The 16,886-nt window shown below is 42.6% G+C and overlaps 1 protein-coding gene across 3 annotated transcripts in view; it reads right to left on the bottom strand.

Moving 5' to 3' along the window:
* Window positions 1-1,570: 1,570 nt before the first annotated feature.
* DIEXF (digestive organ expansion factor homolog (zebrafish)) overlaps window positions 1,571-16,886 on the bottom strand; it is a 28,148-nt gene continuing 12,832 nt past the window's right edge. The window contains exons 6-12 of one of the 3 annotated variants that reach the window (XM_019516401.1): window positions 13,128-13,538; window positions 11,373-11,592; window positions 7,031-7,233; window positions 5,721-5,903; window positions 4,872-4,984; window positions 4,007-4,252; window positions 1,571-2,010 (exon numbers count right to left, since the gene is read on the bottom strand). In XM_019516401.1, the coding sequence (XP_019371946.1) occupies window positions 1,764-2,010; window positions 4,007-4,252; window positions 4,872-4,984; window positions 5,721-5,903; window positions 7,031-7,233; window positions 11,373-11,592; window positions 13,128-13,538 (1,623 nt within the window). In that variant the 3' untranslated portion in view covers window positions 1,571-1,763. The remainder of the gene's footprint in view (window positions 2,011-4,006; window positions 4,253-4,871; window positions 4,985-5,720; window positions 5,904-7,030; window positions 7,234-11,372; window positions 11,593-13,127; window positions 13,539-16,886) is intronic. The other 2 variants (XM_019516403.1, XM_019516404.1) reach the window with 2 other exon arrangements.

The following is a 16,886-nucleotide window of genomic DNA, read 5'->3' as shown; positions in this document are numbered from 1 at the left end:
ACTCACACTGACTGAAATTTACCCATGTGGATTTGTATTTCTGGGTGAAGTTTGGAATACCAGGAGGAAATATTGCAACTTTATACACACACAAAAAATATGTTTCTCATATGAATCTAGTGTATGCTTCTGAGATATATCATGAAAATCTGAGCAGCTTCTCTAACACAAGACAGCCCTTTCTTCTTCTAAATGAAGCCTTGCCCATTCAAGAGTAGGATCACAAAAAAAAAAAAAATTAAAAAAAAAAAAATCACAATTTGATTTTACTTTCATCCTAGTCACTAGGAACAGGAGAAAGCTCTTCAGGTTTCCAATAACTTTTCTGCTGCTTTGAAGTATAGCAAGTAGAGCAGCAATATTACATCCTTTTCTCTTCCTAAATAGATCCCCCACTTTAGCTTCCTTGGAGGTCAACTATTTACCAGTGATGACTATAGCTGGTGGAGAGAATACTTAACCCCAATTGCTCTTATGTGCCCAACAAGAATTCATCCACGTCAAGCCTGGAAAACAGGAGGGAAGGGAGAAACAACACTGAATAGAGATTTACTGTGTCAGTTTTTGAAAAGGAAAGATAGGAGAACTTTAACCTCCTGGGCTAAAGAGAAGAGGTCCATAAGCCAGAAGCAATTAGTGTCTAGCCCCAGAAGAAAGCAAACAGCTCTAGGGACTTTGTTTCTACAAGGCTACACAACAAGGACATTTCCAAACTCAAAGATCTCAACAGGTCAGAATGTTTTGGACATTATGGATTCCTACTTGCAATCTCTGGGTTTACCATGTCAATTATGTGTAGGTGTTTGCATACATAACTGTGTCAATATTGTGCAGCACCCTTAAAAGGACTTTGTGGCACCCTAGATGAGAATGACTGGGGTAGGGTAAGGTGGGGACCATTTAGTGTAAAAAGGCAGATCCTTGGGCTCGGAACCCAGTCTATTTTTCAAGGCTACTGATGCAACTATATGCTTGGACTATAGGTGGTTCCCTGTCAAAAGGCTCACCTATACCTCTCTTTCACGGATGGTAACATGGAACATAAGCATGGTAGAACATCTTTGGATGCACTCTCATTACCTTCCTGCGAAACAAGCAAATGGAAGTTGCCTTCGCTGAAACAAAGCAGAGATTCTCTGACAGAGGATGTGAAAAATGGGACTGAAGTGATCTGACAGAAGGTACTTCTCACACCAGAACCATTTAGTAAATACGCAGACAGAACACATTGCGGAAAAGTAGTTCAAACTCAAATCTGGAATCTACCTTGTTCACTTAAACAAGTGGCTCTCAACCTTATTTGATGCAAAATACCTCCATGTATGACTTTGTGAAATGAGCAGCACCAAAAAATAAATTTATTACAGTGCTTACCTCTTCAGAGGCACTGGGCAGTAGGGGTGGAGCAGAAGCCAGTGAGTCTGCACTTACCTTCCTGCACCTGCTCATCTCCTCACACCTCATGGCATCCTTCAAAAAGATCTCATGGCACCCCAGGGTGCTTCAGCACACTGATTGAGAATCACCGACTTCAACAAAGGGGTGGGGAGGAAAAAATCTTATACGCTTATTTTGTTTCCATCACTGCTTTAAATCAGAATATTTAAATTTACAAATTAACTCTTTAAAATTAGTTCCAGGAAAATATTTGAGGAGGAGGTAGAGAAAATTCATTAAAACACTTAATATTAAGAAACAACATTAAAAAGTGTATTAGGAAAAAAGACCCAAGTCCATACACACAGCGTGGTTCACAGGCTTGCTTACTCATTTTCTCCAGTAACAAAGAGGTGCACACTTTTGTCAGACTGCAGCATCTGAGCAGCACGCTCTATACCCACAACAGCAGCCAGTTTCTGCACATCATACTTTGAATAAAGAACAGTACATGTCCAAGTAGCTTCCTCTCCATTGTTAGTGGCCTTCATCATATTGCAGATCTCACTGTAGAAATGGGAGTATGTTGGTAGCTCATAGAAAATGAGATTTCTGATCCCTCGTATTGTGTATCTGTATTAAAAGAAAAAAGGTGTTGTCACAGTGACTGGTATCTGCTATCTATGCACCTATGAATGTGAAGCAGTATATTAGAGGCTTAATCTTGTGAAGCTCAGAGTTCTCACTGGAATCTGTAGGAACTAAGAGAATGGCCTTCAGCCTCTTGCATGCCTCAACTCAGAAAGTGAGTGCATCCACTTAAACCTAGGATGTTGTGACAACAGAACTAAGAGTCTAATCTTGCAGAAGGTGCCCAATACCTGCAAAGTGCTCAGCACCATCAGCTCCCAAACTCACATTGACTTTTTGGAACTCCATCTAAAACCCATTCCAAAGTTATGCTATTTTGATAAAAATTGCATTTTTGATAGAAAGTCATCATTCTCCCCCTGACTCTGGTCAGGACTGAGTAAGCTCCAACTACCTACACTTGTTGCTTACAGGGCAGAATATTGAGGGGTTTATTAAAAATCCAACATTTGCTTACTTGCAATGCTCCCCATACCCCTCCAGATCATGGTCAAGAGAAAAAATATCCTTTAATGACTGACCAGATGGACTGTCAGACTAGGCACACCACATGCTACAATAGTCACCACAGGGCTTACAGTATCAAGCACAAGACTTGGGAGCCAGCAAGTCTGGAGTTCTAAATTCTGACATTTCATTTACATGCCAAATGAAGAGGAACTGAGAATGGAGAATTCATTAAAGGCTGTAAAGCTCCTTGATGAATTCAGTCTCTTTTGTAAGGGAGCTCCACTGTATTCACTTTGCCTGCTAAAATGCAGTAGGAAGTGCTAAGCATTATTGTCAGTCCTGGATTTTTACTTTGAATAGTGATTTAACCAAAAAGATTACATTTTAAAAATGAGCAAGAGTCCAGAGTATGGAAACACAACTTAAAAAAAAGAAAGGAAAAAAACCCCTAAAAAACTTGCTAGAAGAGCTGTTCAATTCAGAATAGCAAGATGATTTTGGAGACAGCTTCAGGATACTATAAAATTCAAAGGGTCTAGAAGTGATTACCTTACATTCAGGAAAGTTGTTTTCCATACCATTTTTATAATGCCAAATGACCTACAAAGATATCTGTTTGTCTGTGTGAAATAAATAAATAAAATACATTCATATATACAGAGATACTCATGGAACATATTGTTATGTTTGTCCAAGGGCATTCAGAAATTAACAACTCCAGCCGCAAGTGTGGGAAGGTACTGCTAGGTTGGCAAGCACAGGCTATATTGTGAACATACAGTAAAACTGTGCACTGATTACTATTAGCAGATTCAGCAAAAAGTAGCTTTAGTTTCTTGTGGGCGCATTCAACATTCATACACATGAATATGCATACATATACAAAAATTGTTTGCCCATTTGCATAGCACATTCTTCTTGAGGCAATGCTTCAAAGCACTGGCAGCCACAGCTGCCATCTTTAAATGTGATTTAAACAGACCCTGGTCACTGGTGCTCTGTAAAAGATCCCATAAGCCTTGAAATCCTAACTAGAATCCTACTTCAGTAATTATGTGTTGCCAAACTACATTCCACAAGAAGTTTCAAGAGGAGCTCCTCTTCTGGTCTTTCTGAAAATGGTTTGATTGTGCTTCTGTCTTGGAACAAAGTCCTTTGTTCCTTTCCAGAGGCAAAAGAAATTATTCTGACACAGACGCCAACGGTGGCAAAAGGTACTATATTATATATAGCTAGGTATGTACTGCATAGTGCTGCATTCCTTCTGACTTCATTGGGAGTTAGGAGTGCTGGAAAACTACAAGCCTGAAGGCATCATTAATTCTTCAAAGGGATATCTGTAATTTTTTAAGGTTAGCATTTCAGACATTTCCTACATCAAACTGAAAAAACACCAAACAGATTTGACAGACAGATGAAACAGCGCAAGTGAGTGCAAGTCTGAGGCTAGAGAATTCACTCTGGGCCAGGCTCTGCCCCAGAACTGTATGTGCATACAAGTTGGATCAAAAGATGGCCCAGGGCTTACCTTTTGTAAAAGTGGAAGCGCTCAGTAAAAAGTAAGAACTGCCTCTCTCCCTTGAAGAAGAACTGTCTTGCTCTGGAGATGCTAGATTTTTTGGTGTATTCACAAGTGTATGTAAAATTCAGCTCTTCCTTCTTGAAGTAGTTGCGAAGACGGACATAGTCAAAATACGATGGAACGTAAATAAGGGTATGGGACATGACTGCATCGCGGTACTCAGGCAGCACTTTGTCAATAAAGAACTGGAACCTGAAGTAGGAAAATGCAAATCTATCTTAATCAAATGAATGTTCAGCCTTTCATCATATAAATGATCCTAAGAATAAAAAGGTTTTGATCAAACAAAACCTCTATTATTTTAGGTCACAATCAAGAAAGTCTTCAAGCCTGGAAATCTTAAGCCAGTTTGAAGAAGTTTAAATTCACAGCTATGGTAGTGAAACAATACCATCATACTACCTTCACCACAGCATCATTTTCTCTCTTTTAAAAGGGGAAGTGAGGACTCAGCAAAAGGAAGAAACCAGGGCTAGAATATGCAGCATCTAAACTGCATCAGAGGAACAACAAAAGCACACTTATTTTTGGGTTTTTTCCCCTCAATTAAACAGCATATAGACTCTGTGCTCTAGACAATCTGCTACATTCATAGATTTCATAGACCTTAGGGCTAGAAGGGACCTTGGAAGATCATGGAGTCCTGCCCCCTGCCCCCTGCCCCAGGGGCAGGAAATCAGCTAGGGTGGTCAAAGGATCCCAGCAAGATAAGCATCCAAATGTTTCTTAAAAAAAAGAGTCCACTAAACAAGCACCACATTTGACACTGCAAGCATGGGGACACAGCAAAAAGGTCGCAATGACAAGTTACCTTGCATCTATGACAGAAACTAGGCTATCAGATTCCAGCCTCCGGAAAACGTGGGGAAGCTGTACCACAACATGGTTAATCGAGCCAATCATGGGTACATTCCTTACAGCTACCTGCAAGAAGAAGTCAGGACGGTTAGGGGAGTAATGAAACAAAAACACTCTCTGCACTTAAAAAAGCATTCACATGCCAAGTCAAATTTTCAGTTAGTGACTCACATCTACAGACAACCAATAAGGCTGTTTGGAACAAGACAAAGTCCTACTGGAACACTGCTTGCATTTGCCTAGGCCACATCTGGTAACTACGTGACATGACTTCTAGGTTGATATGACAGCAGAAATAACTCACTGCTTATTTTATGCCTTTCCTTATGTTGAACAGCAAAAGTAGACCTTTCATTTTGTCACACCCACGGATTAGTCCAACTCTGCAGTGTTCAGGTTACAAACGAGAGGAAAAAAAGTGTATTTTGCAAACCAAAATTCCACTCAAGTGAATAAAACCAAAATCAGTATGGTTTGTAAAATGCAAAACCAAAAAAAAAAAAAAAACTTACTTGATTACAAGCTTTACAAAAAACTTTGTCCCATCAGATGTCCCTTTAATTAACACGTAAAATCAAAAACTGCAAGGGACAGACTGCTTCCTTCAGTCAACGAACAGGAAGCCATTAGAAAATGGTGCACAATGACATGAATTTAAAAATTGAAGTATACAGGCTACATAAACTATTAGCACCTGTGCAAACAATAAAAAAAGTGTCTACTGCTACTCTTCCCAGGCTGAAGATTAACTTAGCATATTCTTCATAGGTCTCGGGCTGTTACAGCTGGTTTGTGAACTTACCTGCCCTCGGTAATTGAAGCAATGTTTATTAAAGATAGAGTTAATCTGGGGATCTTGAAGAGCACTGAACAGTAAGGTCTGACGATAATACTTGGACCAGTTATTGAGATTCAGCATGCGCACTCGTGAGAAGTCTACACCATGGGGATTCAGAGGCAGGAGGTTAAGATGGTTCATCAGGTGCTTTTAAAAATGGAAAGAAAACAGGCACATAATTTTACACCTTGAACATATAGGCAGCAAGTAAGTTAATTGCACTATAAAGTAAGCAGAGGTGAACAAATCTGTCTACAATGTAATATATCCATGCCTCCCAAGAAATGGCTTTCTGCTTAGTCATCAAGTGAATAGTAGTTTACTGGCATTTTTTTCCTACAGGATTTAATCAGAAGTCAGTAGTTTCTTGGACTTAAGAAGCTGCAGTCTCATAATGGGAACAATTCAAGAGCCAGAATCAAGAGAAAATGGTAAATTCCCCTTTTCAAAAGTTGGGGTCATTTCCAGAACTTCTTTGCTGAAATCAAGAAAGCCCAAATGGAATGCCCTCTGCATTCAGTGAGAGCGCTCAAGTGGTCTTAGGTCTGGTGCCATCCCCTCTGTGCAATGTCTTACCAGGGAACTGTCAAAGGATTGTGCCCATGGGAAATACTTTTGATAGGTTTTCATTTTGATATTGTTTGATGTTGACACTCTTGCGCTGACACTGTTACAGAGCTTATATCTCATTAAATTACATAGTGAGATACTTTAGTAGAGTGTTTCAAATCAGCAGTCACACAGAAACCTTGTTTGCTTCTTTCTAAACACTGTCAACAATGCATATTCTCAACTCTGAAGAGACCCCTAAAATGTTTTACATAGTAACTTACTTCTTGATGGGCTGTCTTAATATCCCTGTGTTTGCCAACCCATGCCACCTAATTTCTGTCAGAGAGAAGGAAGTTTCCTTGCCAAGTTCATAACGGTTGCAAACAGATACAATCATAATTCCTTCAACTTATGTGCAGTATTGCTGTAAGCTGTTGTATGACATACTCCCTCCCAGAGGTGAGGAAAGGAATCTGTTCCTTTCCAGGAGTCAACTCTGTTGCAAGAGTCCTCAGAAAACTTCAGATGAAATGGGTTATGAAAATGAAAAGCACTAAGATTTAGAGAGCAACAGGACCAGCTAGTACTGAAAACTCTGAAGAAGTTATTCTTAGGAGATAAAAAAAATTCTTAGGCATGAGGCAAAGAAAGAGTTCGGACACTGTTTATTGTATGTGGCACAATATGCCAAAAGAGCAAGAGCAATATTTATGAAAACTTACCAAAATGTGCTCCCAATTCTGCATCAGGTAAATATCTGCTTGATCAATTATGAGAATTTCTATCGATGAAAGAAAGTCAAAATCCCTCTTCTTCTCTCCCTCGGCTCCAATAACTGTTCTCAGACCAAGGGGAGAGGCAATGATGATATCAGAAGAGTAAAATGGTGCATATAATCGCATACTCTTCTGAAGAACAGCAACCCCTGATCAACGACAACCAAAAATGTTTTCTTAGTAAGCATAACATGTTGGTATCTTGATCAGATTTCTTCCTTCCCAACCTCAAAGACTCATCTAAAGGGCGATGTTGGGCTTAAACCCTCTCCCGCTCCTCACTGAAAGAAACACAGATTTGGGGCACCATTTTTAGAATCCAGCCAATTTCAGTAAACTGTCTTGTTAGAAAGGCTAAAAAAATTTCCAGAAGAGTAAAAAAAAGGTTTTGAAATGAAAATGTTTCATTTTCATATTAGTTTTAACAACAATTTTTTAAAAGTTCAAAAGAACAACATTTTGTTTCATGAAATATTATTTTATTTATGTATACACTCTTTTCAAATTGGCCAGAAAATAAACAACCCCCCCTCCCCCAAAAATAAAATATCAATTATTCGCACAGCTCTGCCTCTTGCTAATTTCCTTCCGAGATTTCTTGCAATTCTTTTCTTCTTCCGTCTAAAGAAGACTGGATAGAGCATTGCTAGAGATGCACCAATACATCGGTCTAATATTGGATTGGTACCAATATAAAAAAAAGTTTGCTGTATCAGATATCAGCCCAATGGGGCTGATAATTTGGCCAATAAATGCCTGTGCTGCACACAGCCGCAGAGCAGCATGGAGCAAAGCCAGCAGCGTGAAGAGCTGCCTCCAGCTGGTAAAAAAATCAGAAGGGCAGTGGAGAGGGAAGGGATTTGGGGTGCACATCAATGACCCCTGCAGTGAGGTAGGGGGCAGAGGCAGGCACTGCCCGGGGGACAGGGACGCAGGATGGAGGCATGGCTCATTGGGGGGCTGGGATGGGACACGGCTCCCACCACTGCTTGTACCCTGGGAGGGCGAGGGGGGTGCCCAAGGCTGCTGAGTGGTCTGGAGCCAGCACTACATGGGGCTCTTCTCAATGAAGCCTGGGCTCGGAGCAGGCACTGGCAGTGCTGGGAGGGGCTGTAGCCATCCCAAATTTCACCACTGTTCTGCTCTCAGCCCCATGCCACCAGGCACAGCCTGGCTCCATATCCTGCCTCCACCCACATGCCGGGAAGAGACAAGGCTGCGCCAGGTGGCTGGTGAGTGGTGGTGAAACTTGGGGTGGCTGTAGCCTCCTCCCAGCACCCGCTACGAGCCCACCCCTACCGGAAGAGCCTTGGAGTGGGCACCGGTGGCACTGGGTGGGGGCTGCAGCGCATGGGTGGAGAAGGGACAGGGAGCCAGGCTACACCTGGCGGTGTGTGGCTGGGAGTGGAGCGGTGGCCAAATCTGGGGTGGCTACAGCTCCCTCCCAGCACCCCTGGTGTCCACTCCGAGCCCAGCCCCCACTGAGAAGTCATGCAATGCCAGTTCTAGCCCACCCACCCCGTGCACATCCGGGGGCACATCCCCTCCCCCCCAAGGGGTGCAAGCAGCAGTGGGAGCTGTGCCCTTCCCCCAGGAGCTGCATCTTCCTCCTGTGCCCCGTCCCACCTGGGCAGTGCCTGTCCCTGCCTCCTTCCTCCCTCACCGTGGTGGCATTGATCTGCCCCCAAATGCCCCTTCCCTTCTACCACAAGCGACTTACCACCTGGAGGCAGCTGTATCAGATCAGTATCAGCCAATATGCCTCCTTAAATATCAGCTATGGTATCAGCCCCCAAAATCTCTATTGGTGCACCCCTACCGTCTTCATACGGTCATCAGAGACATTACTAAAATACAAAGAAACCTTCTGTCAATCTTTTTCAAAGACAGAAGGAACAATTCTGCTCCCATTCCTATCAACAAGAATTTAAAGAAACTTCACTGACATCACTGGTCCATAAGCTGACTATAAGTCAGTGTGTTTTTGTTGGGAAAAAGAAAGCCTACAGACATCTGCCTCTGCATACTGGGTTATATCAACAGGAGTGTCACTTGCAAGTCAAGCAAAGCGATGCTTCCTCTATTCAGTACTGGTGAGGGCTCACTCAAAGTGCTGTGTGCAGTTTGGGCCCCCCCACTTCAAGAAGGATGTGGACAGATTGGAAAGCATCCAATGGAGAGCAGCAAAAATGAGTTAGGGGCCTAGGAAGCATAATATACAAAGACAGGCTGAAAGAGCTAGGATTATTTAGTCTGGAGAAAAGATGACTGAGGGGGAAGACTGTAACATTAATCTTCAAATACCAAAAAAGGGTAGTAAGAGAGAGGATGGAGACAGACTTTTCTGTAGCCACAAAGGGACAGGACTACAACTAACGGCTCAAGCAAAAGCAGAGGAAATTTAGAAAGTTTCTCCTAATCTCCAACCTATGAGGGTGGTCAAGCACTGGAGCAGGCCACCTAGAGAAGTTGTGGAATTTCCATCCTTGTAAATTTTCAAGAGCAGGTTAGACGGGTATTTGGCTGGGATGGTTTAATCAGAGACAATCCTGCGTTAAGCAGAGCACTGGACTAGATGACCTTACATAGTCCCTCCCAGTCTATGACAGTGATGAGGGTTGCCTCTTTATGCAGGCCTGTGTTTCTTCACAGGTGGTAGGTCAAACAGATTTTGGCCTGGGAAGAGAATGCCTTGGCTGCAGAAAGCAGCATAACTCTCAGTGGAACAGACGCACACAGGAACTGCTAGGGAATTGCCTATATTACCTGCTGTTATAAAACATCTGTGGATGGCAATTTATCTTTCAAGGGACAATAATTTTAAAAGCCTCTTATCTGTCAAGTTAAAACCACCTACTCATGATGGTAGCTCTAAGAAGCAAGCCATAACCTAATTCTCTACATACCAAGTTACCAAACCAGCATGAAATTACAATTTATGAAACAGTCCTGACATTTTCTGCTCAACCAACATTCACACTCCCCATCCATGCTTTTGCATGCACAAAAGCTCGGCTTGAATTATATGCAATGCAGTAGAAAATTACTTTACTCCTTAGTAAATTTCTAATTTTCTTCAGATTACTATGGTTCAGTAGCTTCAGCGTGAACAAAACTAATTTTGCCTAGAGCATAGGCCCAGATCCTATTCTGTCATTTAGATGTCTAAAAGCAGCTCTTTTGAGGCTTTTAGACATCTAAGGACAGTAAGTGTGGTCTTATTCTAGTCAATACAGCAGCTGCAGGACTGCCTCTATTTAACCATGAAGAGATGCCCAGGTACCTAGAGTTTGGTTATTACAAAAGCTCAAAGGCAAACCAGACCTCAAACTCCACCTAAGCTCTGCCATGATTCATTCCATCTGGGAAACACAAGGTCTCTGTAAATCCCAGTTCCTTAGCAGGGGAATAACCACACTGAGAGACTATTTGAAGCAGCGTTCATGCATGCAGCTCAGTGCTGATGCCAAGAACTAGATAAGAAGGACCCCTGTTGCCCAACAGCACTGTGGTCACACTACTACTGGAAGGCACCCCATGAAAGGGAAGGAGGGAGCCAGGGGTTCTGACCCCTGCTCACAAAGATATTTATGCATTTTGCATTACATAGTCATTGAATAACATACATCAAAAGCATTGGGAGCAGAGCCCAGGTCCCCCATTTCTTGGGCCAAGACTACTTCAGCAAAAGGCATATGCATCCTTCCTCTCTGCCCACTCCTGCTCCACTTTTACACTGAAGTCAGTGCTGCTGTCAGTCAAATGCACTGTTTCAGCAGATGTCTCCTCTCTGAGAGCTGGATCGCTACAGGACAGAGCAGAGAGAATAGGGAGAGCTGTGCACGTCCCTGTGGTGGAACTAGATCACTCTGAGACCAAACAACTGTTTTTGGAGGCAACCAGTTGGTAAATGGTCAGACTAGGAAGATTAGGATCCAGGCTTTAGTGGTTAGAGATGAAAAAGGTCAAATATATATATCAAGTCCTTCATCCTCTATGGCAAGGTGGACTTCCCCAGCTTCATTACAAGGTTTATTTTAAAAGGTTTTAAAAAGGTTTTAAATTATACTTGATCTGAGCCTGCAAGAGACCTTAACCAAAAACCTGAAGAACATTACATTTAAAATAATAAAACAGAAATGCACAAATTTCAACTCCAGCATGGTTTAAGGAGCCTAAGTCTCATTAGAAGTCAGTGGAACTTAGGCTTCAAAGAAATTTAGAAATAAGTTATAAACACTGCAGCCTGGTCTTGAAAGCTAAAATAAGTTCTCCGACATGCTATTACCTATCCTGAAATGGTCATCAATGTTGCCAGCAAACACAGCTTCATAATCCTCAGGTCTTTTCAGGTTGGGGGGTTTCTCATCTGGATCAGAACCAAACTCTCCTTTGAAGCGCTTCTTGTTACTTACATCTATTTGTTTTTTGCTCCCTGATTCAAGAAGGCTGATGAAAATCTGCACCACTCGTAAGGCTGATTCACGGAAAGGCACCACTATCAGTACCTGTGTGGACCAGAACAATTATAAAAAGGTTACTTTAGAAAAGGATGTCCTCTCTAGAGAAGGGACGGATCCACCATGAATAAACATATTTTTGCACTTCATTTTACGTACAGTGCTGCTGCTCTCACTTCCCAACCATTCAATTAGATGTAGGCGCCTCCCACAAATAAATTCCAAACCCGGCTATCATGCTTGCCAAATGACTGAACAGACAGGCTTGACCTAGTCTGACCCAAGACTAGGTCAGCAATGTGCTTTAAGGTGCCCTTTTACAGAAATAGGACTCCCTGCTAGCTGCCCTTGTTACCAAGTTAAGTATAAGCTACTCAGATGGAAAAAGGAAGTGTAATACAAAGCAATAAGGGCCCCTGGTAAATTCTGTTTTACCAGGGATTGGGGTGGCTGCTTTGGGACAAAGGTGTTACAAGTTAGCATATACCCCCAGTGCATCATGAAGATACGGAATTGGAGGATTTACCACCAGGGAGATACTTCTGTTCTCCTTGAGCAAATAAATCCTCCCCCACACACATACACCTGCCATTGAACTGTTTGGGTTTGCACTTGGGCCTAACTTTGGTTCTTGCAGAAGCTAAGGCACAAAGCACTCAAACTACTTACATATTAAACCTAAATAACATTGGCAAAGGGAAAAGCCAAAATGGGGAGTTTTAAAGAGATGCATGGCATATTCCAGAACTCTCATGACAGTTCAACTTTGGACCTTTTAAATGAAGCTACTTGCAAACTGAACGCATTATCCATCAATCAAGATTGTAAATCAATGGCAAGCTCCCTATTAAAAGGACAATTTGACAAGACAGCTAGCCCTGAATTAAGCCCCACTGCCACTGAAAGTGAAAAGCAGCTTTGCTTAAGCTTATTGGACTAGATCCACTATGTTCAATATAAGAGACTCCCTGCTGATTCTTAGCTGCCACAGTGATAGAACTATGCAATAAAAGCAAGGGAAATTTGCTACCAGGTTATATCTGGTGTGGTATAACAAGAGACTGAAGCACAGCATGACTTTCAGCTGCAACAGCCCTGAAGAAGCAAGGGAAGGAACTGGGGACTCATTAAATCTTGGAAGAAGAGCAATATGGAGCAGTCCCTACAGGGCACAGGAATGACAAACAATTCTCAGAAGCCGCCTGCACAGATGTTGATCTCCAAAAGCACAGGCAACATCAGTTTTAGGGAGGTAAACATGAAGGTCCTTACAGTATTGCTAGTGCAGAAGCAGTGGGATCAAAATAAGGAAGAGAAGAGAAATCAAATCTCATGAAGGCACAAGAAAAACTCTTCCAGACAAACAGCTCTCCATGGAATTAGTTTGACCACAAAACTTTCAAAGTTATCATTTCTCCTAGGCTACTTGCTCTTTCTTGTCAAACAGCTTCAAGACATGATTAATGGGTCTGGAGAGATAAGCCTGGGAGCATATTGACACCTTGGGGATAATGGCAGAAGAAACATCTGTATGGCATAACAAAATCAGACTGCAAAATATTATACTAATTAAGCCTTCTTACCTTTGGTCTAGTGAGCCCTTGATCCCTGAAATCATCAGTGTCAACTCCTAGCTTTTGGTCTCTTCGTTTGGCATTATTGCTGAGGACCTGGGCATTAGCCTTCAGGACATGATTCAGTGCATGCAGGCAGTAAGTCTGACGGATCTCTTCCCCACTCCCTAAAGGAGCTCTTTCAGGGTACAATAAGTCTTTGTACAAATTCATAATGCAAAACAGTTCCCTTTGTAACAAGGTGAACGGGGAGTCGCTTGGCTTATTTAGCATGGACAGGAGCTGGTTATTCACTTTTGGCCACGTGGAATCCAAGGGCTTGTGAAGATGAAGTCGTTCCAAATCCATTTCTTTATCTGGCTTAAAAGTTTTCAACTTCTGTGTTATAGAAGAAAACACCAACTGGCCCAGTGTTGGCCACTGAAAGAAAAGGAAAATCAAGTGTGTTGTAACCAACCATTTTGCAGGAAATGCCATGTTGCCATGACTGCTACTTTTAATAAGATAACAGATTAAGTTACTTTTTGTTTAACCCAATGAAGTGATGGATAGAGCAAAGATGAAACAGCCAGGTGCAAATTAAATAAAGCTCTAGCTTTTTCTAGCTTCTTGCCATTAAAGTTACCACAAATTTGGATTCCTTTGTACTAGCATCCAATTTCCCCAATATATTTTATACATCACTTTACACATCACCTGTGCCTTGGTCCATACTTGCCTTGAGCCTTTCTACAATAACAACAAAAAAATCACGGTCTACTGTTAGGCCCCCTCTACACATCACTGTTTCCCTCGCTTTATGCTGTACATGTGTTCTTGGAAAATGCTGCATAACTCTTTACAATGTAACAAATAGGGATACGTTCCAAGACCGAGTGTACTGACCCCCAGGCCCATTTCTACCACTTTTACAAGATAACTTTGGTACTCAACAACAGTAGACAGTACACACAAGCACACGTTTAAAGATGTGAAGGCTGAGGGGAGGGGGGGAAAAAAACCCAGAAAAAAATTTGGGGAAAAAAAATTCCCCCCCACACCCCACCCCAAGGGCTTTTGGGGTTTTTTTCTGAAAAATTGAAAATTTTTGGAAAAATAAAAAAAATCCTCTTCTGAAATATTTTCTTTAAGAATGATGAATAGAACGTTTAAGACAAGATGTTCATATATTGCTACATTTTACTCCCCCAAAATGTTTTCTAATAACTATGTAATAGGAAGACTTTTATGTAAGACTATCTACTATAGTCATTACAATTCCCGTACACCAAGGACAACCAGTACAGTACAACTCCCAAATGCGAGAGCAAAATGCATTTTTGCCCCCAGGGGGGCACTGCCATTTTCACAAGAGAAGGAAGAAGGATTCAGTGCCTTCTTTGCTTGTGGACTTCCTCTGTTGTTGACTTCTGATCTAGAGGTTGGTGGATCTGCTCCTATCCTCCTGCCTAGCCTCAAAGGACTGGGAGTGGACACTGGCAGAAGCATCCATTCATTTCTGTAGAGATTAGAAACAAGAAGCTTATGGCCCTTGTTGCTCAAAAGCCTCCAGAAAGGAGGCAGAGCAAGTCTAAAAGGTTTTGGAGTTGGAAGGAACCTGCCTCCTCCTGGCCCTGTGACCTTGAGATCCACAGAAGTACAGAAGCAGCACAAAGGAGCTGAAAGAAAGTATACTTCTTTATTGAAAGGTTAGAGTTTAAATTTCTCTGAATTCAGTATATTAAATCATATTTTAGCTTCATTAGTATATTTTCATAACCTATGTAATTCATAATTGAATTCTGATGTTTTGTATCAAATCACTCAACCTTAGCAGTGAGGCGAGGCCTGCAGGGCAGGGAAGTTGTTCACAGCTAACTTGGTGGAGGCCTCTCCTCCACCCATTAAGCTACAGCCTGTACAAAATTTAGTAGTGTTTATATATGCAAGCTAGCCACTAAATTACATTTTTCTTTTTTAGCTCTCAGTAAAATGGTGTGACTAACTTCCAGCATATGGAAGCATTTCCACACTGCAAGTTATTCTGAGGGGGAAAAAAAAATGCAATTTACAAATACTGTCAAATGAAACATGCATTTCCAAATGCTACTACGATGACCAAACACATCCTTGTATGTAAAAAGTGTCCTGCAGACATTAAAAAAATCCTTCATGGGTGTAAGTGAGGAGGAGGTAAACCATGATGATGAAAGTGCAAGTAGTTCTTTCCAATGTTCTCAGTCCAGAAGTTCTCCTACTGCTGCTTCTTTTATAACATCAGCATCACAAAGGGTTGCCCAATCAACACCCTCAAGTAATTAAATATTGCAACCACCTGTATACTAAAGGCTCTCAGTAGCTTCATTTATAGACAAGATGACACCTAAATATTGGGGGGGGGGGGGGGAAAATCGACCAAGCTCTTGCAAGAGCAATATATTCTTCTGGGACACCGTTGTCAATAACTGAAAATACACAGTTTCATAGTTTCTAGGGTTGGAAGAGACCTGAGTAGAACATCTAGTTCGACCCCCTGCCATGGCAGGAAAGAGTACTGGGGTTAAACGACCCCAGCAAGGCATACTGGCAGGAAGCTTTTAAAACTAAGTTCATCAGGAGATGGGGATGGGGCTTTAAACTAAGTTTGTCGGGGGATGGGGATCCACAGGAGCAAGATGTGGATTACTTCTTATTCAAGATGTATCCAGGATTGGATCTCGCCAATTCTCTTACTATGCAGTGCATCATTGACTAAATGCCTGAGTTCACTGAAGTTGGCCTTCCTGAAGTCTAGCACTTCCACCCTACTAGTTACCTTACCCACTCTACACCTTACGATGAATTCTATTATTTGGTGGTCACTGTCCCCCAGGTGACCACTGATCTGTAGGTCCCCTACCATGTCATCCCCTGTTGCCAATACCAGGTCCAGTAAGGCATTCCCCCTAGTGGGACCATGTACCTCCTGCGTCAGGTGGAGGTCCTGTACACGGGATAGGAACCTGTATGAATGGTGGGAATTTGCTGTCTGCATCTCCCAGCAGATTTCAGGGTAGTTTAGGTCCCTCGTGACTACCGCCTCCCTAGTCTTTATGGTCTCCGACAGCTGCCTCAGGAGTTCCAATTCTACTTCTTCCCCTTGGTGTGGGGGTTTGCAGCAGGGAGAGGAGGATCCAGGTAGTGGACCAAAGACTGCAGCACTGGTGTCATCAGGAAGGCTTTGGCTTCCATGACTACAGCCTGCTCTTTGGCAAGAGAGGCAACAAGCTGCTGGAAAGAGATGGCCTCCACTTCTCTCCGCTGGAGAGAAGGCTCTTCTCAGCCAGACTGGCTGACCAGCTCCACCAGGCTTTAAACTAAGCCTGCTGGGGGACAGAGGGACTATCACCACTGCTGGCTCGCTGAGCAACCCTTCAAAACCAGCAGGCCAAGGCACTTAAGGGAGCCCACCCCTGCCCCAGCCCTGGTACAACCTGTGGGCAAGGCAAGAGCTCTCAAGGGGACACTTGCCTGCCTGTACATGAATGCCAGAAGCTTGGGGAATAAGCAGAAGGAACTTGTCCTCCTGCTTAACACAAATAATTACGATGTCACAGGGATAACAGAGACCTGGTGGGACTCCACCCATGACTGGACCATGGGTATAGATGGCTATACCCCGTACAGGAGAGACTGAGTAGATACAAGGGCAGGGGTGTAACTCTCTATGTTAAGGATAGATACACGTCCTTGCAAACTGATGTTGGCAACCAGGGTGGACAACTGGAGATCCTCTGGGTTAAAATCCGT

Source organism: Gavialis gangeticus, unplaced genomic scaffold, assembly GCF_001723915.1.
Source record: "Gavialis gangeticus isolate Ggan-Ray unplaced genomic scaffold, GavGan_comp1, whole genome shotgun sequence".
NCBI classification, from domain to species: domain Eukaryota; kingdom Metazoa; phylum Chordata; order Crocodylia; family Gavialidae; genus Gavialis; species Gavialis gangeticus.
Note: the sequence above shows the minus strand (reverse complement) of the source record. Positions and strands in the feature narration are given on the sequence as shown.